Source organism: Equus asinus, chromosome 1, assembly GCF_041296235.1.
Source record: "Equus asinus isolate D_3611 breed Donkey chromosome 1, EquAss-T2T_v2, whole genome shotgun sequence".
Classification (NCBI taxonomy): Eukaryota; Metazoa; Chordata; class Mammalia; order Perissodactyla; family Equidae; genus Equus; species Equus asinus.
This window is the reverse complement of record NC_091790.1, coordinates 170,192,647-170,220,036: the sequence shown is the minus strand read 5'-3', so window position 1 is coordinate 170,220,036 and position 27,390 is coordinate 170,192,647. Positions and strand designations below refer to the sequence as shown.

The 27,390-nt window shown below is 35.8% G+C and overlaps 1 protein-coding gene and 1 long non-coding RNA gene across 4 annotated transcripts in view; one reads left to right on the top strand and one right to left on the bottom strand.

Moving 5' to 3' along the window:
* Positions 1–1,699, bottom strand: part of LOC123282857 (uncharacterized) — a 65,601-nt gene extending 63,902 nt beyond the window's left edge. The window contains exon 1 of the long non-coding RNA XR_006523149.2: positions 1,569–1,699. This is a non-coding gene — a long non-coding RNA (uncharacterized lncRNA). The remainder of the gene's footprint in view (positions 1–1,568) is intronic.
* TMEM168 (transmembrane protein 168) lies at positions 1,095–26,692 on the top strand. Of its 3 annotated transcripts, XM_070512076.1 has the most exons (6): positions 1,671–1,809; positions 2,739–2,909; positions 6,090–7,346; positions 19,942–20,084; positions 22,012–22,286; positions 24,286–26,692. In XM_070512076.1, exons 3-6 carry the CDS (start codon positions 6,219–6,221, stop codon positions 24,831–24,833), a joined length of 2,094 nt encoding a protein of 697 aa, XP_070368177.1. In that variant the 5' UTR covers positions 1,671–1,809; positions 2,739–2,909; positions 6,090–6,218; the 3' UTR covers positions 24,834–26,692. The 3 variants fall into 3 exon arrangements, with proteins under 3 accessions (XP_014705476.1, XP_014705477.1, XP_070368177.1); XM_014849990.3 differs by lacking the exons at positions 1,671–1,809; positions 2,739–2,909 and adding an exon at positions 1,095–1,435; XM_014849991.3 differs by lacking the exon at positions 2,739–2,909 and having other exon boundaries at positions 1,668–1,809.
* The last annotated feature ends 698 nt before the right edge of the window (positions 26,693–27,390 follow it).

Genomic DNA, 27,390 nt, shown 5'->3' with positions numbered 1-27,390 from the left:
AAGGATAAATGTTCATTAAAGACAACTTGAATTGGAAGTGATGACAATATATTCAAAACTTGTACCCAGCAGTTAGAAATGTGACACTGTGTTCCCCAGAGAGCCAGAGTTGCAGATTTGGGAGCTGGATAGTGATTGCATTTAGCGATAGACAGGAGACTAGAGAGAATCTAAGTCAAACTTTCCATTTAAATATGAGGAATCTGAAAGTGCTTCATCCCTATAGAAGTCCTGCTCACTCTGACCCCCAACAGCTAGTAAATGAAAATGAAGAAATTCACACTCTTTAGGGGAGATAGGACAAGTATATAGATAACACTAACAGAAAATAAGTGAGTGAAGAGAACTAGTGAGGTCCTATCTGGTACTATTATTTCATTTGACAAAATTTAAGTGCCAACTATATATGAGGCACTATGCTTGGCTGATTTAATGGTGAGCAAAACCAGACGTGTCCCTGCATTTGAGGAAATGAAACCAGGCTGGGGTGCAGAGTTGGGGGGAGTGTGGTGGGAGGTCAAACTGGAGGTAAAAGGTCCAGATTACACAAATTGTCTGTACCTGTTTAAGGATTTTGAGCTTTATCCTAAAGGGGATAAACCATTGAAAGGTTTTAAGGTATTTTTTACATACATTACATTTAACCTCCACAACGAGCTCTGTAAAGTAGGTATATTAGCATTCATTTCGGTATGACAAAACGGGTTCACAGAGATTAACTGACCTAAACTACAAGCAGTAGCAGATGGTGGGGACAAAAGGCAGGCCGACAGGAAGACTTCTTAGAGATGGAAAGGGAATTCATACATTTTCAGGGCCTCCCTCATGCCAGAAAAAAATTACTGTTTCACTTAATATTCACAACCACCTTGCAAAGGTTACCATTTCATAAATGGAGAAACCGAGGTGGCACATAAGAAAGGGAGGAACCAGGAGTCAAACCCCAAGACTATCTGACTGCAGAGCTGTTGTGAAAACGCTGCCTCCGAGCAGTATCCCTTAAGTTCATCCAGAGCGCTCAGAGCGCAGAGCATCAGCCCTGGAGTTCAAGGACCCCCAGGAGACGAGCCTGGCGAACGTGCAACGCACAGGGTGAAGAGCGACATGGACAGGCCAGGGCTGGGGGAGCCTCGTGTTCTCGGTGGAGTCAAGACCGGGGCGGTGTATTAAACGGAGTCTGAATTAGAAAAGGGGGCGAGCCGAAGGAGCTTGGTCTTTAGCTGGTCAGGGGACCCACAGCCCTGTATTATGCCATAGATAGTAAAGAGCACCAACGCCTCCTGCAGTTTTTACAGCCCACGTGTGATCGTCCCGCCCGTCCTGCCCCAGTTTCGGTCGAGCTTGAGGCGGCGGCCTAGATACTAGAGGTCACGGTCGGCCCGCTCCCTATCCTCCGCCGCTGACTCCAGGTCTCGGGACTGAGCCTGCGCCTCAGGTGGGGCTGTCGGGGGCCGCGCAGCGCCTGGCGCACCTGGGGCCCCCGCCGCGCGGCGGCTTTGGGCGGGGAGAGGGGCCGGGCCTCCGGGAGCAAGCGCTACGCGCGGTTTGACCCCGGCGGCGTTCCGTACCGTCGCGGATTCGGCGGCGAGAACATGGCGGCCGCGGCCGGGCTGGTAACGGAGAAAGTTTCCAACGACACTGGTCTGTGCTAGTGGGGCCGGCCTCGGGCCCTCGAGCGCTCGAGCCCCCTGGCGTGCCACCTCCTCGCTCCGAGTAGCAGGCTCAGCCCCAAAGGCCTTCCTTTTATTGTGTTGTTCCCAGAGCCGACTCCGAGGGTTGAGAGAGCTTTGGTGGTGACGGCCGAGTCAGGTAGGGGGACCAGAGGGTGGACGGCGGGGCGGCGAGACCCGAGCACAGACACCGCCCAGGGCTCTGCGTGGTGCTGGCCCCAGGCTCCGCCCAGCTGGCCTCCCGGGGCGGGAGTAGGGATACTGCCCCGAGACAAGTTGACAGTGGGGGGTGGAGGATGGAAGGCAGAGGCGCCTCTCCGGGTCCCCCAGCGGTTCCCCACTCAGCTGGGCTCCCAGTGGTGGTCGCCTTCTCCCAAGATAGAGGGATGGTCGAGAACAGCCAGCATCCTTCTCAGGCCTCCCACATCTTGCTAGTAGGAGGCCGAATGGAAGAAGAATTACTATTGCTGCCCTATTGCTGAGGGATTTAGTGTTCGAGGTACCTTTCTCCTTGTATAAGATGGGCCCAAAGAGTTATCATGAATTCACAGAACCCAAACCCTGGAGTTCCCCGACCCTGGCTGCTCAATACGGCTCTTTCAGCTTTTGACACTTCCCTAGATGGGACAGAAATAGTTTCTGAGTCCAAAGGTGAGGCAAATAATACAGTGTGTCTTGGATTCCTTAGTGAGCCATTCCCTAGAGGTCAGACATGGAAGAGAACTTACTGATTTGGAGGAATTTGGATGAATTAAGTGAAGGCTAGAGTAAGGCCGATAAGGAAACCAAATATTCATGGAATCTCCCTTAGCTCTATTACTTCTTACCTGTGGGATACGAGACAGGTTGTTCTTTTTGTGTCTTAAAAAGTGTCCAATAACTGGTTGCCATTCTTATTAAATATAGTTACTTCTGTATTAGACTTTATTTCTTCAAGTGTTTGTTGAGTATCTACTTTCTGCTAGGCTCTGGGCGTACAGTATTGAAGACAATCCTTCAGAGACCTTGTGATCTAGTGGAGGATGCAGACGTTAAACAAGTGTTGATGAATATTTTGCTATTGTACAGGAAGTAGGGGGATCATATAAATGGATCAGGGGTGATTTCCCTGAGAAAATGGTTTAAGCTGAGACCTGAAGAGTAGGATTAAGCCACATGTGAGAACTTGAGTGAGGCCAGGAGGAGGGAAAGGAGTGCACCTGGAGAGGGAATAGCATTTGTGCAGTTCAGAATTGAAAGGTGAGTATGGCTGAAATACAGAGTTTAAGAGGGAGAGTGGTAAGAGAGGAGGCAGGGGAGTTATTCACGTCCAATATGGAGGGCCTTATAAGGCATTTTAAGGAGTTTAGACTTTATTCCTAAGGGTTATGGGAAGCCATTGGAGGGTTTTACATAGCAGAGTGACATGACAAATTTTGATTTTATAGGGGATACTTCTTGGAGAAGGGCAAGAGTGGATACGGGGAGATGTTCAAACATGAGACAATGGTGGCCAAAATTGGGATGGTAACCTTGGAAATGGAAAGTAGTAAAAAAACATTCAGGAAGTATCTAGAAGAGTGGACAGGACCTGGTGAGGATTAATGTAGGTGGTGAAGAAGAGGAGGGTTAGAGTCGTATGGGGGGTTTTATAACGCAGACTCTGGCAGTTATTAGTTAACTTTTCCCATATGCAGATTGACTCTTGTGTGCTCCATTTTTATCTGCCTCTAAAGTAATTTCCCATTGAATGATTAGTGATGGCAGACAATTGTAAAGGATTGTAGTGCTTTGTTGTTTTATTCTCTGATTCACGTTTTCTTTTGAAGGTCAGAATGGGGAAAGACTTTGAAATTACCCATTTAAAAATAATTATTTGCCGTGTTGGTTTTGGCCCATAAGAGAGTGGCTGCATGTATTCCGTGAAATGGATGTACTGTACTTTATTAAGTTATTTACATATTTACATGTACTTTGTTTCCAGATTTTTACCTCTATTAACAGTGCAGTACAGAGTTAGTGCTTTTATTTCTGTCAGGTAGATTAATATATATGTGTACTTAAGGAGAGAGATAATTATAAGACGTGGAAATAGATGAGATCCCTCATAGAAAGTGTGTACTGAGAGTAAAGCCTAGACTTGAGACTGAACATCTAAAGGATGAGTTGGGAATGAAGAGCCTGCAAGGAGACTGAGAAGGAGAGAACAATGAGTTAAGAGGAAAATCTGGAGACTGATCTTTGAAAGCTAAAGGAAGGGCAGGTTTCAGAAGATGAGAGGAGTTAATAGTGTCAAAGGTTGTTTGAAGAATGTGCAGGATAACGAGTGAAAAGTTCCCATCGGATGTAGGAACTTTCAGAACTTTGCAGAGCAGCTTGTTGTGTGGTGGGAACCACTGTTTAGTGGTGTGAGAAGTGAAGCAACCAAATATTAGCTGTTAAAGAGGGTAAAAGATTGAACTTGGAGGAGGAAATGGGGATGAGTGAGGATTGTTTTTGTTTTGTTTATTTCTATGGGAAATTTTTTGTATTGTTTTTAAAAAGTGATTTACAAATGTTTAAGTGCTAGTGGAGTGAGAGTTTGAAGAGAGGGGAGAGACTGTCAAGTTCTGGAAGAGGCAGAAGGAAGAGATACACAGTATGGCTGAAAGATTCAGCCTTAGGTAGGGAGGGAACACCCTTCTTTCCTTGTGTCAGGAGATGTAGATAGACGTGGGTTTGTGGTGTTGGAAACTGAAGTAAGCTCCCTTCTCACATCTCTGTTGAAGGCAGAGTCATCTGGTGAGAATGCAGTGGGAAGTGAGCATCAGAGATTTGAGGATAGGGAAGAGAGGTCTGGATAGTTACAGAGGCTGGGAGAGAATGTTGACCAGAGAAACACAGATGTATGTCTCGTGAATTTAGAGTGGCAACCATTTAGCCTAGTGTGTGACTTTTTGCCAGCAGTGCTCCATAATCTGAACCCAGACTGTACCATCAACCTGTAGAGGATATAAATTCTAACATCTTTGTTGAATGGTTTCATAACACAAAGCAGTCATGTTAAAAAAATTCAATGTACTCTAGATTTTATCAGTTTCTCATACTTAAGTAAAAAGATAAAAGCAAAATATATCAAAGGAAAACATTAGTTTTAGTGTTGAGTGGTATTTTAAGTAAGAAATGATTAAATGAAAATGTAATTGAGGAAAATCAGTTAGAATACCTAGTTAATTAGATAGATTTAGCTCTAAAAAATACACTTGTTGAACATATAGAAGTAGAATTAATAATAATAATACTTTGAACCTCCCAGAGACCCTAAGGTTGATTCAGTGACATTCTTCTCCAGCAAAGTGGATAATTAAAGGTTAATTCCAGGTTAAATCATGTTTCTGTTAGATTTTTCTTTTAGTGTCCTGCTATTAAGAAAGTGTAAATACTGATCACAAACTAGTTACCTTTTGAATTTTAATCTAGTTGAATTCTCCATGGATATTCAGTGTGACCATGAGCCATTGCAATGGATCGGTTCTTCTGAAACAGTAGACTAGAAAATTTGAAGACTTATCTAGTAGATAGTTAAGTCATTTTTTGACCGCTGTCATGTTTTCAGTGCAAATTGTGGGGTCACTTAAGGTTGAAATAATTATCTGGTTCCTCTAACAAATAATCCTTGTAGAAACTTGTTTTAAATAGAACTGTAATGTTTCTAATATACTTTAAAATAACTGTTGGTCAACATTACACCTTTTCAATTTTAGCTAGAAAGTTCAGGAATTGGTTTGCTACAGAGATAATATTTAGATTTAGAAAGTAGGTTTGTAATCACAGTAATTTACTGGAGGTAAAAGTACAGGAAGAATTATGGATCAACTTTAGGGACTGAGTAACTTTAATACAGTTAAACTTCTGTTAAGATTGTTAGTTAAACAAAGACTAAGATTTTATAGCATTATAGAGTTGCCTTGTAAAAAGATGTAGAGGATTTTAGGCAGATAGTAATGGTCTTAATTATTGTATACTAGTGCCTTCAAATTAGAGCTGATGGTGAAGTCCCTTCTTCCGTTTAAAAGCTGAGTAGCTTTCTATTGTGCCAAACCCATCTGCCACAATCTAAGCTAAATTGAATATCTCACATTTGCATGTTGTTGAAAAACCAAATACTGGAAGAAGACTGGATTAGGTGAATTCCTCTCCATCTCTGGAAAAACAGTTTCATTGATGGTGATTTAGCCATGCAATCCCAGCTTGTGACGTGTAGAAGGGAGTGCCATTTTTGTTTGGATAAACTTCAGAGTTTTTAAGCTAGAGACAATTACATTTAAGATACATGCAAATTGGGTTTTAAACTGGGTTTCAGAAGAAACTTTATTTCTCACTTAATCATTATTTTGTATAAAAAAGATACATGTGAAAGGTAAATTAAATTAACACTGAAATATTTTTTCTTCTTTTTAGATCGCTATAAACAAAAATTCCACCAGACAAAATGTTGAAATAGAAGTTACAGATACATTGGATTTGCTGGATGAAACACAAGCGGTTAATTTTTGTCAAGTGGGAAGAAAGCCCAAATTGCCAGAGTACATGTGTAAATCACTGCGTTATTGCTTTAGTCATTGTCTCTACTTAGCAATGACGAGACTGGAAGAAGTAAACAGAGAAGTGAACATGCATTCTTCAGTGCGTTATCTTGGCTATTTAGCCAGGTTCAATTTACTGGTTGCTATATGCTTAGGTCTTTATGTAAGATGGGAAAAAACAGCAAATTCCTTAATTTTGGTAATTTTTATTCTTGGTCTTTTTGTTCTTGGAATTGCCAGCATACTCTATTATTATTTTTCAATGGAAGCGGCAAGTTTAAGTCTCTCCAATCTTTGGTTTGGATTCTTGCTTGGCCTCCTATGTTTTCTTGATAATTCCTCCTTTAAAAATGATGTGAAAGAGGAATCAACCAAATATTTGCTTCTAACTTCCATAGTGTTAAGGATATTATGCGCTTTGGTGGAGAGAATTTCTGGTTACGTCTGTCATCGACCCACTTTATTAACCACAGTTGAATTTCTGGAACTTGTTGGATTTGCCATTGCCAGCACAACTATGTTGGTGGAGAAGTCTCTGAGTGTCATTTTACTTGTTGTAGCTTTGGCCATGCTGATTATTGACTTGAGAATGAAGTCTTTCCTAGCTATTCTAAACTTAGTTATTTTTGCAGTCTTGTTATTTTTCTCCTCATTGGAAACTCCAAAAAATCCAGTTGCTTTTGCATGTTTTTTTATTTGCCTGATAACTGATCCTTTCCTTGACATTTATTTTAGTGGACTTTCAGTGACTGAAAGGTGGAAACCCTTTTTGTACCGTGGAAGAATTTGCAGAAGATTTTCAGTTGTTTTCACTGGAATGATAGAGCTTACATTTTTTATTCTTTCAGCATTTAAACTTAGAGATACTCATCTCTGGTATTTTGTAATACCAGGCTTTTCCATTTTTGGAATTTTCTGGATGATTTGCCATATTATTTTTCTTTTAACTCTTTGGGGATTCCATACCAAATTAAACGACTGCCATAAAGTATATTTTACACACAGGGTAGATAACAATAGCCTTGATAGAATCATGGCATCCAAAGGAATGCGTCATTTTTGCTTAATTTCAGAACAGTTAGTTTTTTTTAGTCTTCTTGCAACAGCAATTTTGGGAGCAGTATCCTGGCAGGTAAGCTTATAGTTTGTTTATTATGTCAGCGCCTATGATGTGTGATTAAATGCTTGCTTCAAGAGTTGAATTATTAGAATTGAAAGGTCAAGTTCTGGATTTCAGAAGGAGATTCTTTTTTGGTGCTTATTTAGTTTTATTCATGGAATTGAAGTAATGAATGAATATTGACTGGATAATGTAGTTTGATCTCTGGCAAAGCAGTACCAAAATGTTAGGAATACTCAGCATGTGACATGCCTCCTACCATCTGATTGTTTATGTGTTAATAAAACACTCACAGATTAAAGATCCTTAGAATATTAACATTTGAAGGGTGCTTAGAGTTTGTGCTTTAACCGGTTCATTTTACACGTGAGGAAACCGAAAGCCAGAGAAGATGTATCCAGAATCACTGGTACTAGCCAGAACCAGGTTACCTAACTCCTATCTAGTCCACTGGTCTTCCTTCTCACTACAGCACATTTCCCTCCCCCCCCCCCCCCCCCCCCCCCCCGGGGCTTTGGGGAGAAAAGAAAAAGAGGAAGATTAGCAGCAGATGTTAGCTCATGGCCGATCTTCCTCACTAAAAAAAAAAATCACCTAGGTCAAGTTGGTTGACGGTGGTGTTCATGTATCTATATCCTTGCTGATTTTCTGTCTAATTTTATCAATACTGAGAGAAGGATATTAAAAATCTCCATTATAGTTGCTAAATTATGTGTTTCTCCTTTCAATTCTGTCATTTTTCTTGCCTTGTGTGTTTTGGGGCTCTGTTCCTAGATGTATATACATCTTTAATTGTTATACCTTCTTCATATATTGACCTTTTTATTATTATGATAAGCAGCATAGTTGAGTACTTATGGCAAAGACCTAATGGGTGTTTGTTTTTTTGTTGTTGAGTTGTATGAGTTCTTTATATATTTTGGAAATTAACACCTTGTCAGATATGCAAATATTTTCTCCTTGTTGGTAGATTGTCTTTTTGTTTTGCTGATGGTTTCCTTTGCCTTGCAGAAGCTTTTTAGTCTGATGCAGTCCCATTTGTTTATTTTTTCTCTTGTTTCCCTTGCCTGAGTAGACATGGTATTTGAAAAGATACTGCTTAGACTGATGTGCAAGAGTGTACTGCCTATGTTTTCTTCTAGGAGTTTTATGGTTTCAGGTCTCACCTTCAAGTCTTTAATTCATTTTGAGTTAATTTTTGTGCATGGTATAAGATAATGGCCTACTTCTTTTGCATGTGGCTGTCCAGTTTTCCCAGCACCATTTATTGAAGAGACTTTCCTTTTTCCATTGTATGTTCTTGTCTCCTTTGTCAAAGATTGGTTGCCCATAGATGTGTGATTTTATTTCTGGGCTCTCAATTCTGTTCCGTTGATCTGTGTTACTGATTTTGTGCTAGTACCATGCTGTTTTGATTACCACAGCTTTGTAGTATATTTGAATTCAGAGAGTTTGGTACCTCCAGCTTTGTTCGTTTTTCTCAAGATTGCTTTGGCTATTCAGGGTCTTTTGTTATTCTATATAAATTTTAGGATTCTTTGTTCTGTTTCTGTGAAGAATGTCATTGGGATTCTGATTGGGGATTGCATTGAATCTGTAGATTGCTTTAGGTAATATGGACATTTTAACTGTTTTTATTCGTCCAGTCCATGAGCATGGAATCTCTTTCCATTTCTTTATGTCTTCAGTTTCTTTCTTATAATAATAGAAACATCTTGTAGTTTTCAGTGTATAGGTCTTTCACCTCCTTAGTTAAATTTATTCCTAGGTATTTTATTCTTTTTTGTTGTCATTGTAAATGGGGTTGTATTCCTGATTTCTCTTTCTGCTAGTTTGTTGTTAGTGTATAGAAATGCAACTGATTTTTGTATGTTAATTTTGTACCCTGCAACTTTACTGTGTTCATTAATTATTTTTAGTAGTTCTTTGGTGGATTTAGGGTTTTCTATATATATAATCATGTCATCCACAAAGAGTGACAGTTTTACTTCTTCCTTTCCATTATGGATGCCTTTTATTTGTTTTTCTTGCCTAATTGCTCTGGCTAAAACTTCCAATAGTGTGTCGAATAAGAGTGGCAAGAAGTGGGCATCCTTTTCTTGTTTCCGTTCTTACAGAGGAATAGCGTCTTTTGGTTTTTCACCATTGAGTATGATGTTGGCTGTGGGTTTGTCACAGATGGCCTTTATTATTTTGAGATACTTTCCTTCCAGACCCATTTTATTGAGTGTTTTTATCATAAATGAATGTTGGATCTTGTCAAATGCTTTCTCTGTATCTATTGAGATGATCATATGATTTCTATTCTTCATTTTCTTAATTGATTTGCAGATGTTGAACCATCCCTGCATCCCTGGAATAGATCCCACTTGATCATGCTGTATGATTCTTTTAATGTATTGTTGTATTCAATTTGCTAATATTTTGTTGAGAATTTTCACATCTGTGTTCATCAATATTGGCCTGTAATTTTTCTTTTTTGTGTTGTCTTTGTCTGGTTTTAATATCAGGGTAATGTTGGCCTTGTAAAATGATTTAAGAAGCATCCCATCCTCTTCAAGTTTGGGGGAGAGTTTGAAAAGGATAGGTATTAAGTCTTCTTTGAATGTTTGGTAGAATTCACCAGAAAAGCCACCTGGTCCTGGACTTTTGTTTTGGGGGAAGTTTCTGACTACTGTTTCAATCTCTTTACTTGTGATTGGTCTATTCAGAATCTCTGTTTCTTCTTGATTCAGTTTGGGGAGGTTGTATGAGTCTAAAAATTTTTTCCATTTCTTCTAGGTTATCCAATTTGTTGGCATATAGCTTTTCATAGTATACTCTTATAATCCTTTGTATTTCTGTGGTATCCATTGTGATTTCTCCTCTTTCATTTCTAATTTTATTTATTTGAGTCTTCTCTCCTTTTTTCTTAGTCTGACTAAGGGTTTGTCAATTTTGTTTATCTTTTCAAAGAACCAGGTTTTAGTTTCATTGGTCCTTTCTATTGTTTTTTTAGTTTCTATTTCATTTATTTCTCCTCTTACTTTTATTATATCTTTTCTTCTACTCTGGGCTTTGTTCTTTTTCTTGTTCTCTTCGGTATAGTGTTAGATTGAGATTTTTCTTGTTTCTTGAGGTAGGCCTGTACTGCTATAAACTTCCTTAAAGAAGCCTTTTGAGTAGATCTGCTTGTCTGCCATAGATAGGATCAGTTAAAGTAGAGAGACACTGAAATCAAGAAAGCTACCTAGGAGTAAGAGATAAGGACCTAGACTAAGTGATAGGGGAAAATTGCTGTGCTAAGGATAAGACTAAGAATCATCAAGGAAAAAACTGATAGATCTTATTGAGAAGTAAAATTTAAAGAGAATTTGAAGCAAGTTGATGCAATGTAGAGTTGAAGGATATTCTGACATATAGGAATGTAGGATAATGGATGTCACTGAGTTAATGACATAGTGGGCATTTGTAATTAAAATATTTTATAGTACGTTTATTTATTTTTTGAAGTATATTTTTAGGGAGTCAAATGTACTCTCATTTTACTATTAGAAAAGTAAAACTAACCAAACAAAAACGTGAGATTAATCTGCCTCATGGAACATAATTGTAGTTTAGAACTTAATTCCCCAAAATGGGCTTAGCCATATTTTCTTATGTTAAGCTTTTTTTTCATGTCAGTAGTTTTGAGTTTTGTTAGTTTTACTTAGCTTAATAACAAAATTTTTTTTGTTAAGGAAAAATTTGCATATGGTAATATTCACCCTTTTTAGTGTACAAGTCTGCACTTTGAAAAACACATATAGTTGCGTGCCCACCACTACCACAATCAACATATAGAGCAGTTCCATCACCCCCCAGAGTTCCCTCCTGTTCCTTTGTAGTCAGTCCCTCTCCCAACCCCCAGTACTTGGCAACCACTGATTTTTTTTTCTGTCCCTAAACACTTTCCTTTTCCAGAATGTCGTATATGTGAAATTATACCATATATACCTGTTTGAGTCTGGCTTCTTTCACTTAGCATAATTCATATGAGAGTCATCTATGTTGTGTGTATCAGTAGTTTATTCCTTTGTATTGCTGAGCAGTATTCCATTGTATGGATGTCTCACAGTTTGTTTATCCATTACTCAATTGAAGGACGTTGAAATTATTTAGTTTTTGGTAGTTATAAATAAAGCTGCTGTAAACATTCATAAGACAGGGTTTTGTGTTAACATAAGATTTTTATTTTACTTGATGCGGAGTTACCGGGTCATATGATAAACATATGAGTCATATGTTTAACTTTATAAGAAACTACCAAACTGTTTTCCAAATTGGCTGTGTCATTTTGCATTCTCCCCAGCAGCGTATGGGAGTCCCAGTTGTTTCACATACCCACCAGTGCTTGGTATTGTCTATTTTTTTTTTAACCATTCAGATAGGTGTGTAGTGGTAACTCATTGTGGTTTTATTTTCTGTTTCCCTAGTGACTAACGGTGTTAAGTATCTTTTCATGTGCTTACTTGTCACCTGTATGTCTTCTTTGGTGAAGTACCTATTCAGATCTCTTGGCAATTTTTAAAATTGGTTGGTTATTTTCTTGTTACTGAGTTCTTCATATAGTCTAGATATAAGTCCTTTATCAGATATATGACTTGCAAATATTTTCTCCCACTGTGTGGCTTGTCTTTCCATTCTTTTATTGTGTTTTTTGAAGAGCAGAAGTTCTTAATCTTGCTATAATCCAGTTTTTTCTTTTATGAATCATCTTCCCATTTTTTTTCCCCTTTGGTGAGGAAGATTAGCCCTGAGCTGACATCTGTTGCCAATCTTGCTCTTTTTGCTTGAGGAAGATGGTTCCTGAGCTAACATCCATGACAGTCTTCCTCTACTTTGTATATGGGACACCGCCACAGCATAGCTGATGAGACGTGTGTAGGTCCACGCCTGTGATCTGAACCTGTGAATCCCAGGCCACCGAAGTGGAGTACACAAACTTAACCACTATGCCACTGGGCTGGCCCTTATGAATCATCTTTTAATATCATATCTAGGAAATCTTTGCCTGACCTCATCTGAGTAGAATCTTTGGCTGACCCCACATGGATAGCTTTGTTTCTTGTTTTTCATTAGTTTTACTGAGTTTAATAACATTTTAGAATGAGTCAGTAGTATCATTCCGATTCATTTACAGTAAAAAGTTGGAATTTGGGGCCAACCTGGTGGTGCAGCAGTTAATTGCACACGTTCCGCTTCAGCGGCCTGGGGGTTGCTGGTTTGGATCCTGGGTGCAGACATGGCACTGTTTGGCAAGCCATGCTGTGGCAGGCATCCCACATGTAAAGTGGAGGAAGATAGGCATGGATGTTAGCTCAGGGCCAGTCTTCCTCAGGAAAAAGAGGAGGATTGGCAGCAGATGTTAGCTCAGAACTAATCTTCCTCAAAAAAAAAAAAAGAAAAGAAAAAGCTGGAATTTTACCATTCACTTGTGTTGTGCTTTGTTCATAATCTCATTCCAACTTTAAAATGCAATATTACAGCTGTTATCTCCTGCAGTTTGTATTATGTTTATTAAATGTGTTATTTGCTTTTCTCTTTTATACTTGTTTCCTTAAATAAGTCAATAAGACTTACACAGTACCATAGCATTTGGTGCTAGTTTTATTGCTCAACTATAGGCTTTTCTGAAATTATGGTAATTGATAATTCACATAAGGATGAAAAGGGAGGAAAGTGTCCAGATACCCAAGGAAGCACAGCCCATGGCTCACTCTTATGTTTAGAGATTCTCTGAAATCTGTCATGAGATTTGTTATTCCTTTCATTACCAGCCATGGTCATTTGCAGATTCCGTGGGTGTTTGATACAACTTTTTGTAGAAACTCTTTTGCCCCAAACCAGAAAAACCACAATCACAGTTGATTTCTCCATAGGGGAAGCAGTGGCAATCACCAGGTATGACAGATGTAACAAGATGAGCCTTGCATCCAGTGAAGGGTTGGAATCCACAGATGCAGCAGTTTCGTTTCCAGCAAGATGGCAGGATCAGCCATATTGCTTCACTTGGCATGGGGAGCCAGGGAGTTGTCAAATCTGCTGCCAAAACTAAAAATGCATGTTTCATAATTTTTTGTTTTCATTTCTGTTCCTAAAGTTTTGAGCTATTTTAGTGTAGATGAGAGGGGGGACACTACCTCTTTTTAGCTTGAAGGTATACTTTTAATTTGATGTTTTATCACTTCTGCCAGAACACTATGAAACAGGAGTAGATGTCTCTTTTTCCTAAAACACCAATAACAATGGTCTGAATATTGTTTTATTCATGAAGTAAGAACATATTTCTTTTTTCCCCCAACTGATTTTCTAGCTTTTAAAAATTTTAATGACTGGAGATAATTTTTTCCATTTTAATAATAATGGCAAGACTTACCATGTATTAACTGTTTTCTATATGCAGATGGTAAGTGGCTGAGTGAGGGGTGAACCAAAGTCTACCTCCAAAGCTTGAGTCCTTTCCACTATACCCTATTGCCTCTAGTAGACAAAGAAATCCCCTGACTTTAAAACTATAGGTTTCCTGAGCCACATCCGACAGCCTAGTGGTTAAAGTTCAGCAGTCTCACCTCTTTGGCAGCCCAGGTTCATTTCCTGGTCACGGAACCACACTGCCAGTCTGTTGATTGCCAGCTGTGGTGGTGACTCACAGAAGGACTAGAAGGACTTGCAACTAGAATATACAACTATGTACTGGAGCTTTGGGGAGGGGAAAAAAGGGAAGATTGGTAACAGATGTTAGCTCAGGGCAAACCTTTCCCTGCAAAAAGAAACCCAAAAAACTGTATCTTTCCCAATGGTCTTAAGTTTCCTGAACTAAGCAAAGTTTTGGAAGTTGCCTGTTGTTTCTTAAGTATGCGTTTCTCACATTGAAGAGCACAATACCTCCACTTATATGGAGGTCCATTTATATGTTGCTCTGTAACATACATTTATATATTCTGTTTCTTTGTTGGGCTTCATTTTCTTTAGACTTCTATGTATAATATTTCCCAAATCGGGCTTACTTGAGGTGACTTATACAAAAATACTTCTAAACAAACAATAATTATATCTCATGTAAATGCAAGTTTTTTTTTTTAATGAAATTCTGACACTGGTATCTGGTGTTGCATAAAGAGATTTTTGTTCCTATTACCTGAGAAGTTTTAGGATATTTTGTCCATGACTTGAAAGCCCAGCTGAATAGAGAACTAACATCTAGTAACTATGCCAAGGATATTACTTATAGTTGTTTATTGGTCTGTTATTATGTTCACTTTATATCTGCTTTGAAGTTTGAAGCATGTCTTAGTTTGATAGTGAGCTTAGGAAGATTGGAGAAGCAAAGGAAGAAAAGTGCCTACACTTACTGGTTTTGATCAAGTTGATCTTATTTGTTACAGGGAGTTGTTTAAAATGGAAAGAACACTCCAAAGTGACAAATGGCTTTTAGTTTGAAGCTATAGACTAAAGGTTTGCATGCCACTGAAATTGAAGCTTTCTGAAAGTGGCAAGTGGATAAAACATCCTAAATTTATTTTGACTCCCCTTGACATATTTGCCGTCTCATCAGTTAAGATTGAAAATTTTTTGTACTGTGGAACTTCACTTTTATTTGTGTGTTATCTTGATAATATATTTAATATTGTTTTTCTAAGCTTGCTTACTCAAAATAACCTGAAGGAAGTATTTAATGATTTTTTCCAGATAAACTTGCTTTTTAAAAATCAATGGCAACATAAAATTATCAGTTTTTTACTAAGATTATAAAAAGCAAGTAATAACAGATCACCTGTTATCTGTGAATTATCAGTAAACCTCTGAATATCTGCTATTTAGTCCTATTGTATTAAGTATCATCAGTGTTGTACAACTGACATGAGGGTATTGAATAACATCACCATCAATTAACTTTTTAATTGAAATTTTAAATTTAATTGAGCTTCTGTCTTGCCATCTACAAATTGATTGGCAATTGAAGTTTATCATTTATGTAGTTCACTGATAAATTATAAACTGTTTAACTTTTTTCTAATGGTAGAAACTTTTAATTGCACAATGAAAACCTTAGTTGTAGTAGCTTTATAAGATTATTTAATTCAGAAGTAGTCAGTAATAACCATTGGTATTCTATACATATGAATACTTAAAGGCCACATTAAATAAATAGGGCCAACTTTAAAATAAATATTTCTAGGCCTGCTTTCAGGAATGGAAATTTTCATTTTCTTTTCTGTAGGAAATAGGAAAAATTGGTAGATGGCAAATTAGTAAGCAGTCTTAACTAAAGAAAAATAGTTTGACTAAACAAAATGAAAAGTGAACTTTTTTGATGGTACAACATTCTAGTCTTATCCTTTACATATCAAAATTTGGTTCCCCATTCCAAGTAGAATATCAAATTCCTTAATGTTTATTTATGAATTTTCTTTTATATATACATATATATATATATATTTTCCCCCCTCTATGTTATAAAATTTCCAGTAACTCTTGGTACAGAAAGGTTATTTAGTCACCTGAACTTCTCATTCTTCTAAAAACTATCTGTCCTAATTTTAGGATTAACATGCAGGGATTTTTCTTTTTTAAAGAGGATGCGATTTCATTGTAGTTCTATTTTTTAAAATCCTGTAATTATGTCTGTATAGCAAAGTAAATAAATAAACATGCCTGTAAGACTGTTGAGTAGACCAGTTTTATTCAGCCAGAACATTTTTTTAAATGTATGCCTTCAGGTAGCGATAATGCACCTTCCTTTAGAATCCTTACCACTACTTATTACTTCCACAGCTGCTTCACAGATTTGCTTTTCTGACCCTTGAAGGCATTTGAGTTTGTGACCCTTGCTATAAATTATAACATAGTGAATTATTTTTATTCTTATATTGCTATCTTTATCAGAAAAGTGCTAGTTATGTAAAATTAAAGGTAGAAATAATAACGTTGTCATATATTGGTCATGTTATTTAATAATTCTTTTAGTAATTCTTCTATATGAATTGTTGACATAATTTGAAAGTAATCCTTTTGTGTGAATAGGGGTTTAATTGATTAAAGCATTATCTATTATAAAGGACCAACATATTCAATGGAAGGTATATAAGTTGCAAAGAAAGTAATGAAATTATCAGTATTGATAGATAAGATGATTATCCAGCAAACCTGAGAGTTAACCAAAAGACCAATTGAAAATGCTGTAGGAATAATTGCGAGAATTATGCTGCATCTTTAAAATTGTAAACTATGTTTAAAGGTCGATAAAAGGTTGATTTTGCTCACTGGTACAGTTATCATTAGCCCAACCAGTATAAAAACTGTGTAACTTCTCTTGGACTTATATAACTTAAGTTGTATAAGAAGAAATTAAAAGTGTTTATAGTGGAATTATATTTTTTAATACCATTTAGGTGGCAAATAGTATGTAAGCATTAAAAAAATCAATATCCTGGAAATTACTAATCAGTTAGAAAATATAGTGGAAATTATTCTATGTATAAAAATTATTCCATTCACAGAACAACGGAAACATAAAATGTCTAGAAATAAAATTTAAAAGAAAATTCTGGAATTTTTATAAAGAAATACTATAATATAAAACTCCACTGAAGTTTGTAAAAGGAGACTTGAATAAATTGAAAAACATACCATACCTCTGGGATAGGAAGACTTAACACTATGCCCTGTGGACATTTGTTAATATAGAGGAAACAGTTTTCAAAGCTGAGCTACACTTTTAGTGCTGAAAGAGAAGCAGAAATCAAAGTCCAGAGCTTCAGAAGTGGGGTCACCAGTAAATTACCTCCCATTTTAAGATGACACATTGAAGGAAAAGGATGGAGCCATGTATATGAAAGTCATCTCATGAACTTGCATCCTGACCCAACCTCAATTAAGTGGTCAAACTTGTATTATGATATGTAGACTAGTAATGCCCCAATTCCCTGGAAGAAACAAACAAAAATCCTGTTAGAGAAAGTATCATCTTAGGCCTGAAATTAGTCATGTATTTTTTTACACAGTGTCCAGTTCATAAATATAACCAGATACACGTACACGCACACACACCACATCAAGAGGAAGAGGCAGAACCAACAGATAGGAGGCAGTCCAAAAAGTCTTGAGATATTGGAATTATCAAACAGAAAGAAAACCATCATACTTATTAAGTCGAAAAAAATAAAAGCAAAGATAGTACATAATGGTAGGAAGTTGGAAACTATAAAAAAGTGACAAGGCAGATTTGAAAAAGAACCAAAAAGAAGTTTTCAAAAATAAAATAAAAATAGCTGAAATAGCGTGCAAGCTTAACAGGTTAGACAAAGCTGAAGCAAACATTAGTGAACTGAAAGATATGGTTCAGAAGAAGCTACGCAAGAAGGAGCACAGAAGAAAAAGGGAAAATACTATACAGAAGAAAAGGGTAAGACACAAAGAGGATCCAGTGAGACGACCTTATCTGTGTTTTATTGGAGTCCCAGAAAAAAAAGGAGGAAATACAGGCCAAAGGAAATATTTGAAAGGATAGACAAAATGGATCCTAGAATACTTGATTTATGACAAAGATGGCACTGTAGAGAAATGTGGAATGTTTGAAACTTTCAGTAATTGGTAATTGGACAATTGGGTGTTCATATAGAAAAAATGAAATTGGACCATTATTATAAGCAAATGTCAATATCATTTGGATTATAGACCTAAGTGTAAAGGGCAAACCAATAAAGCCTTTAGAGGATGGTGTCAAATATCTTCTTGACCTTGGGGGAGGAAGATTTCCTTAATAAGACACAAGGTGACTACAGTTAAGAACTTACGTTAAGCAAAAAACAGCATTAAGGGAGTCACTGAGGAGGAAAGGTACTTGCAGTACAATCAACAAAAGACTTTTATCTAAAGTATATTGGGAGAAAAACAAAGCTGTAGATCACTATTAACAAGGCAGCCCCATGGAAAAGCAGGCAGAATATTTAACACTTCACCAAAGATGAAACCCAAATAATCAAAGGTATTTAACACAATAATCAGAGAACTCAATACTTATACTGGTTTTGTTTATGATAGATAATTAAAAGGAGTCTAGCCATAACAGAATCAGATAGTTAATATTTCATGCTTAGGATGGGATGCCATTTGGTCTTTACAAATGACTTAGAATTATATTAATAGCCTTACAATATATTAAAACATTTACAGAACATTAGATATGATCCCACTTTGGTAAAAAAACAAGTATATGTGAATATATTCCATTAAATCTGGAAATATTTCAAAAAATTAATAACTATGGATGATGGTACTTGGAATAATTTTGATCCCCTATCTTTTTTACTTATTTGTACTTTCTAATGTTTCTAAATCGAGCATGTACTATATTATTTATGTAATTGATAACATAGAATGTACCAAAAATAGGGCATTATGTCCATTTTTTCATTATGGGAGTCAACTTGCTATTTTTTATTAAAATTCTAATCCAATGAACCTCTTAGTGTTAGAAAAATGTGCATTCATGCACATAGGCACATGGCTGTGTAGTATGTGCCGTGGCAACACAGAAATAATATAGAATAGTATCTTTACAAATAGTGTAAAGATACAGATCAGGATTGAGTGACTGTCATCTTTCCATTTTCTTTTCACTTAAATGCGTCCTTTAATATTTTGTCTTTTTATCGCAATTACTACCTAATCTTACCTACTTCTTTTTTCTTTCCCCCACCCCCCTTCCTCTTCTCTCCAAAGCCCCCCAGTACATAGTTGTATATTCTAGTTGTAGGTGCTTCTGGTTGTGCTATGAGGGATGCCGCCTCAGCATGGCTTGATGAGTGGTGCTAAGTCCGCACCCAGGATTCCAACTGGCAAAACCCTGGGCCACGGAAGCAGAGCACGCAAACTTAGCCACTTGGCCACAGGGCCAGCCCGCCTACTTCTTTTAATATTTCTTTTTCCTCCCTTTTTCTGTTCTGCTTTTAGGATGCTTAAATGTCTTTTTTCTTTTTTTACAATTTTGCATTTAGTCTATAGAGAGTCTTGAGCTTTTCAAAGGAAAGCTGTATTATAAGTTTAATTAAATATAAGAGTGGAATTCATTTTGATAGCTTTAGGATCTTAAATTTTCTTTAAGATTTTATTCTTTTAATTTCCAGACTTTTCACAGGAAAAAAGAAGGGCCCTTTCTAAAGTACCTTTTCTGATAAAGTAAATGAGTGTGTTATTTGAAAAATGATTTAGGGCATGTGGTTTTAATAGGAAAGGATTTGTTGTCTGGCTTTTCTCTGTCATGTCAAGAGTGGTTATGTTTTTGCCTTGTTTCTGTAGTTTGGGTGGGATGTTATTTGACAAATGAAAAAAATATGATGTGCTGTATTTGTTTTGCCATGACTTCTAAGAAGCTTAGAGATAAGTTTAGGATTTGTTGCTCATCCATATATACTTGTCTGCTTCAGCTTATAATTGTTTTTAGGTAATTTTTCTTTTTATCCTTTTTGAAAATAGAGGTAAAAAACGTGAATAAATATGCTTGTATGAAAATGTATGTACGTATGCACACACGTAAGTGCAGTCATACACAATATGTAAACATGCTGTATTAAATTTCTTTTAGCCAACAAATGGAATCTTCTTGAGCATGTTTCTCATTGTTTTGCCATTGGAATCTATGGCTCATGGGCTCTTCCATGAATTGGGTAATTGTTTAGGAGGAACATCTGTTGGATATGCTATTGTGATTCCCACCAACTTTTGCAGGTATAGTAATCTAATAAAATTAGTAATAACTACTTGACTCGAACATTTTCCCAATATTTGTATGAATATAAACAGAAAATCTGGTAGCTCACTTTTTCAAAACTATAAAATACTCTGTTGCATTTTTTTCATTTATCCCAAGTATTTAAAAACATTTACTGAGTAATAATGTAGTCTTCAGGGTTCAATTTAAATATGTTTTTGATAAATGTGATCAGCTTATATTTTAACTAGAAATAAGAAAATATGAATGAATTTACTAAGGAAAAGTCCTGTCCTTTCTTTAGAAAGGGGTATCTTGTTTAAGAAAATGTGCCCTGAAACACATGGGGAAATACAATAGAATGTACTCTGGACCTGAGAGTCCTGAATTTCTAGATCTCTGTTACCTTAGGCAAATCATAACTTCTCTGAACCTCAGTGTCTTTATATAAAATGCAAATGACGATACCTATTCTGCCTATCTCAGAGGAATGTTATGAGAAGCTAATGAGAATATGAATGTAAAAATACTGCCCACTGGAAAATGTCATACAAATACCAGGAATTCAAAAGATTGGCAATGAATATTATATATATACTTGTTGGATTGCAGTTTTACTCCAACATAATTTTTGGCCCTGAATGTGTGGCAGATCTGTTTGAACTGTGAATATTGCCACATTTTAATGTTTCTTTTATGGTTAAGTACCTTTGAAATAGAAAAAACATTGTTCTTTGCCATTAATGAATTCTGATGACCAAGTATTCATCATACTTTCCTTGGCAGAGCGAAACAATGACTTGAAATCAAAAAGTTTTTATCTGATTTCAGATATATGGCATATAAACCCCAAATAGACTATTTGTAGTAAATATTTTCCTCCATGTTAAAGGCTTGATAAAATTTGAAGATTTGCATGAGAAGTAAAAGAAACAGATTTAGAGGGTCCTATAAAGTAAGATGTGGCAACTCTGCAGAAAGAATATGTAGAAATAGTAATTTGTACAGATTTTTATTTCATTATAATTTTTATTTATGCATTGCTTATTCTTTTTTTGTGATTGTTAAATGTTACAAATATGGAACAAAATGCTTTATTCTTTTGATGAAAACTAGAATGTTATCAGAATAGCATTGATAATATATGAAGCAAAATGTAAAGTTTTCAAAATTCCTGATAGAAATTTTTTTTCTGGATAGGAGTGAAGATTTTTTTTCTCCCTCAATATTGATAGTATTTTGATTCTGCTAGTTGTAAGACTTTGTTTACCATCTTTACTAGAGTACCATTTTACTTAATTCCAGGATCAGATCTAAGTCTTCAGTTAGTGTTCAGCAGCATAAGGCAATGGACCTAAATTTTAGTAACTCTTTTAAAATGCCATTTACTAGTAGGTAATTTCTTCTATAATTTGTGTACGTTAGTTTAGTAAAACTTGAACACAACTTTATAAAGACTGTCTTTTTCAGTACAGAGTAAATATGTAATTTAAAAAAATGCTTTCATGTTTTGTTAAGATTTTATTTCTCAAGAAAAAAAGGTTCTTTCCTTATAGTCCCCACCCCAGTGTTCTTGAAGCACTGTTGTGATAAAATTAGTATAATCTTGCCTTTAGAAAGTCTTATCCAGTATCTGACATTTGGTAAGAAGATATGCATAAAGAGTGAAAAGTAGTACTGTTTACATTTGGAGACATTGTCCCAGCTTTCAGTTTGGTTATTTGTTCTATTGATAAGAAATATAATTTTTACAAACTAGGCTTTGATTTTCCAAGTTCAGTTCTTAGCACTGTAGGAATTTTAGAAAAGATGATTTTTTAAAAATCCTGCCATTTAGTTAGCAGCAACTATTTGATTCTTAGATAACTAATTATAAAGGATAAAAATATGACATAGAATGAATACTTATTAACATCAAAATAATATTTTTTTCTCCTTCTTCAGTCCTGATGGTCAGCCGACACTTCTTCCGCCAGAACATGTACAAGAGTTAAATTTGAGGTCTACGGGCATGCTCAATGCTATCCAAAGATTTTTTGCATATCATATGATTGAGACCTATGGATGTGACTACTCCACAAGTGGACTGTCTTTTGATACTCTACATTCCAAACTGAAAGCTTTCCTTGAACTTCGGACTGTGGACGGACCTAGACACGATACATATGTTTTGTATTACAGTGGGCACACGCATGGTACAGGAGAGTGGGCTCTTGCAGGTAAATTCAGCTCTGGCAGTTTCACTGTTGTGAAGATACACTATTTGTGGAAGTCGGTCCTTCACATGGAAATATTAAATTTCCAGAATTCTCAATTTTACACTTCATAGTTTACAAAATATACATATGACTGTTTTGTTTTTCTTTTCTCTAGTATACCTGTTTAGGATAATTTTAGTAATCTCTACAGGTTTTGAGAATGATGTCTTATATTGATTGGAAGAAAAAAATCTGTTTGATCTGAGACTTATAATCACTTTCCCTTTGAAGTATTTTCCGAATTATTAAATATAGTTACATTTTTCAGAAGCTGATTAAATTTTTGACTAGTACCTCTAGTAGTGATTTCAGTAGTCCTGCACATGTACGGTTTTACTTATGTTAGAAAGCTCATCAAAATTTTAAATAGCAGGCAGTGTGATATGGTGGGAGTAGCACTTAAGTCAGGAGACTTTGGTTCTGGTCCTGATTTGCCCCAACCGTGTTATTTTAGGCAAGTTACTTAACTTCTCTTAGCTTCACTTCTCCCATCTGTAAAATGAGGGGGTAATATTAAATCTCTCTGTCAGGGAGAAATGAGATGTCGCTCCATTACATGTAAGTTTGTGTGTAGGTCTTCCCAACTAGAATATACACCCTGTAAGTCAAGGGCTTTGTTTTATGAGTTATTTGCTTAGTGCCTAGAACAGAGCCTGGCACACAGTAGGGGATCCTTAAGTAACTGATAAATGGATGAAATCATTGAATGAATCATGAAAAAAAGGATAATTTTCTTACTTTTACATTACAAAAACTTCTTTTAGGCTTAATTGTACTCTACTTTTTTTCCATAAAAAATTTTAGATGTGTTTCACCAGGAATACTTACAAATAATAAAAATCATAAAATGTAAATAGAAATAGATATTCAGATCAAAGAAAAATATAAACAGAACTATTGTAGAAGGACAGAGGCAGAGCTGCCAATACAAGAACTTCAGAAGGAAGGAAACAAACTCAAGGTTAAGTTGGAAATGATTTTAAGCCATCGTGGTCTTACTAATTTCATGCCCGATTTGGAACAGGATTTTATCATAAAGAAAAATATTTTTCTAATTTTTTGTTTTTGCAAATAAATATTGAGCAACTCAATAGCTGTTCAGAAAGAGTAAAGGCAGACTAATACTTATTGGGCACATTTGAAGCACAGCAACTATGCTGGGTACTTTATACACATTATTAGATTTAACCTTCACTTGAAATCCTTTGAGAACACTACTGTCACTTCTATCATCTTTATTTTTCCAAAGATGACATGAGAGCTGAAAGTGGTTACATAATATCTCTTGGTCATACTACTGATAAGTGATGGAACCATGATTTAAGCCCAGATCTGCCTGACTCCTAAAGTGTATTTTTTCCCCATTACCATGTTGCCAGTAAAGGCAAAAACCGTGAATGTAGAGAAGTGGCATGTTCTGGTTAAGTAGGTGTTTTTTATTAGTATAGTTCACGCATTTTCAAAATATTGGAATATAGAAGAAGGTAGTCAACATTAAAACTACTTGAATATAGCTTATAAAATCATTTACTTGACCTGTAACTTTCTAATAATTCAGTGTAGAAAACAACTTTTTAACCTTATAGCTCCTTTAATTCCAGGTAAAGTTTAGCATTCTGTGTACTTCAGAGCACAAGAGAAAAAGTTTTAGTCAATTCAGAAGTCTTTTTAGAAATAGAATTTCAGACCTAAAAGCAGGGATTGATTATTGAAAACTTACTACAATGGTTATAATAATAAACTATAAATCAAATGGGAAAGAAAGGCATAGTTTTGGTGGTTATGCCTATGTTCTTAATTAAGTCTGTTTTTAAAAAATCTTTGTTTGAAAGGAAGGCTTTATCTGTTTTTTCGCTTACAATTTAATTCCAAGAATTAAAGAAAATACACCTAAGACAAAGAGTATTCTTAATGAGAGGCTTCAGGAATTATAGTCTACTGAATTTTCTTTTGTTCACAGGTGGAGACATACTACGCCTTGACACACTTCTAGAGTGGTGGAGAGAAAAGAATGGTTCCTTCTGTTCCCGACTTATTATTGTATTAGATAGTGAGAATTCAACCCCTTGGGTGAAAGAAGTGAGAAAAATCAGTGACCAGTATATTGCAGTACAAGGAGCAGAAATGACAAAGACAGTAGACATCGAAGAAGCCGACCCACCTCAGCTGGGGGACTTTACGAAAGACTGGGTAGAATATAACTGCAACTCCACTAATAACATCTGCTGGACTGAAAAGGGACGCACCGTGAAAGCAGTATATGGTGTGTCAAAACGGTGGAGTGATTACACTCTGCACTTGCCAACGGGAAGCGACGTGGCCAAGCACTGGATGTTACACTTTCCTCGTATTACATATCCACTAGTGCATTTGGCAAATTGGTTGTGTGGTCTGAACCTTTTTTGGATCTGCAAAACTTGTTTTAGGTGCTTGAAAAGATTAAAAATGAGTTGGTTTCTTCCTACTGTGCTGGACACAGGACAAGGCTTCAAACTTGTCAAATCTTAATTTGGAACCCAAAGTGGAATATTATTGAGAGTTCATACTACTAGTTATCACTAACTTGCCATTTTTTGTATATTTTTATTTGTGAAAAGTTATCTTGCTACTTCTGTAGCTGCTCTCTTTGTCTTTTTTCAAGTAATTATGGTATATGTAAGGTGTTGGGAATCAGCATTATTTTATACGAAAAGTATGTAGGGAGTCATAAATTCTGACTCTGTAAATGCATAAGAGATGTTAAAAATAACAATGCACTTTGAGGAATGTTTGCATATGCCTCTGATTAGGAAGAAAACATTTGTCTATGCTCTGCAGTGGCCAATGAAGAATTACTAATGCCTTATTTTCTAGGCATAGATTAGAGAATGTAGACCAGACAATTTGTTTACTATTACAAGAAGACTACCAGTTTGCTTACAGGAGATTATTTTTTGTGAACAGTAGGTTTGAGTCCAAGACCATTTGAAGAATTACAAACTCTTTCTTAGAAAAAGGAAGAAGTCTGCTTGAAATGAATGCAAAATTTCCTTTTAGTCCATCACATTCAAATGTCTTGGTTGTGACCTGTTACCAGTATAGGAGAGAAGCCCAAATCACTGTTTAGGTCAAAACATTCTTCATGTAGGTAACTATAAGAGGCTAGTGCCTACAAATTACTTCTTCATGCATTGTTGGGAGTCTCTGAAAGCACTGGCGATTTTAAGAGTCTTTCTCAGGGTAACTTAATGTTTTCTTAATGAACAATGTTTTCAGCTAAAAAGTCCTTCCAAGTATATTATCTGCCCTTTCAAAAAGTAATCTTATAAAAGAACTTTAGCAATTTCTCAATTGATTTAGGCTATTTTCAGTATTCAGAAATGATTTTGATCTCTGTAGAATTAATTGTCTGCTTGAAAATTATTTTTCAAATCCCTTTTAGTGGCAACATTTTTTTCTATTGAAGGTCAAAGGATTGGAAACTGGTTCTTGTATCCATGTAACGTGTTATGTGAAAAAGTATTCATGTTGGCAATTTTAGTTAAGCATTATGGTGTGGGTGTAATTTTTAAAACTTAATTCAGTGTCTCGTCTGATTAAAGCAGTCACTGATCAGTGTATCTCCTAAGAGGTAGTTTACCTCCTATTCCCTTCCAATAATCCTTACATTCTAAATTTTCATCTGTGAGAAATAACAAGAGGGAATAGATTTAAATTGAGGGATAATCTAATCTTTGTTGTTTAAATGGTGTGACTTCGCACATTGAAGCCATTTTTCCGGCCTCAGAGAGGACGTAATGCCTCTACCATTTTCTACCTGGTGACTTGAAAATTGAAGTTTTAGTTAGGAAGAAGTCACTTAGCGTCAGGGAACTTGTATACCACTATCTATGCAGCGTTGTTATAGTCTGATTATTTCTGTGTTTTGAATATGATTTTCCTAATGCTTTGAATAAAATTTTGTTAAAAATTCATTTCTCACATAATGTGCAAATAACACTTATTGAATACTTTAGTATATTAAAAGTGATAGTCACAAGAAAATTCCCATGTATTAGAGTTTATGGTTGGTAGCAGGTTGATTTGAAAATTTCCAATATTTGGTTACATATTTATATCAAGATCATCCAAATGAAATTGTATAGTGTTTCATTACTATTTAGAAATAGTATAGCAGAAAAGCCAAGTGTTAAAAGTATGAGCTTAGAGCTGCAAGAAACAGTTGAATTAATTTTAAGTAAAATCTCTTTTTAAATTTCTAAGCCAATATCGAGCATATCTTTTTGCTCTGAAAAAGCCAAACATAAAAGTATATTCTGCATCCTTTATAAAGTGATATTATTATGATGGTACTGAAAGTCACATTCAAAAGATAGCAGACAGTTGTACAGCCACAAAGCTAATGTTTTAATACATATTTTCTGTGAAAGTACAAACAAACAAGATCTGGGCTAAAAACGTGACTTGAGCCAATTTATTAACCAAAAAGTATAAAATGTCCACTTTTGGTGAATTCTCCTACCCAAACAAACAAAAAACTATAAATGATTGTTAGATGGCATCCTAAATTAAAGTTACCAATTTTAAAACATTAAAGTAACTGATAGTATGGAGAAGGAGTATTATAAGAAGGATAAAATGATTGGTTACTTTTACCTAAAGATTAAAAACAGATCTAACAATCAGACTGATTTTTTTATGGCTTTCATTTTATATATCAATGTTTAGGAAGGAGTTACTCGGAGTGATAGGAATTATTTTAGGGCAAAACTTTATCATTCTGCTAGAAAGAAATAGATAACATGGAGATATTTTTCAACATATTATTGACCAACTTTGTTTCCTTATATGATACCTTGCTAAAACCACAAAAGCACTACCCCCATAAACATCTTTTTAAAAAGTGTACACTGTTATGTGATAAATTGAGGAGCCAAGTTGTTTCTCTTCCCATAACTTTTCAGTTATGCTATTATTTCATTCAAAAATTGTTTTAGTTTACTCTGATTAAACTCTTTCTCCCTAGGATACTTGGATTTATCTTTGCATAGCTTTCTATCTTGTTCTTCTTAATAAATACAGAGTT

Coding starts and splice junctions, on each gene's coding strand:
- TMEM168 (XM_014849990.3), top strand. CDS start 6,219: ATGTGTAAATCACTGCGTTATTGCTTTAGTCATTGTCTCTACTTAGCA. Junction 7,347..19,941: donor TGGGAGCAGTATCCTGGCAG/GTAAGCTTATAG, acceptor AATTTCTTTTAG/CCAACAAATGGAATCTTCTT. Junction 22,287..24,285: donor AGGAGAGTGGGCTCTTGCAG/GTAAATTCAGCT, acceptor TTTTGTTCACAG/GTGGAGACATACTACGCCTT.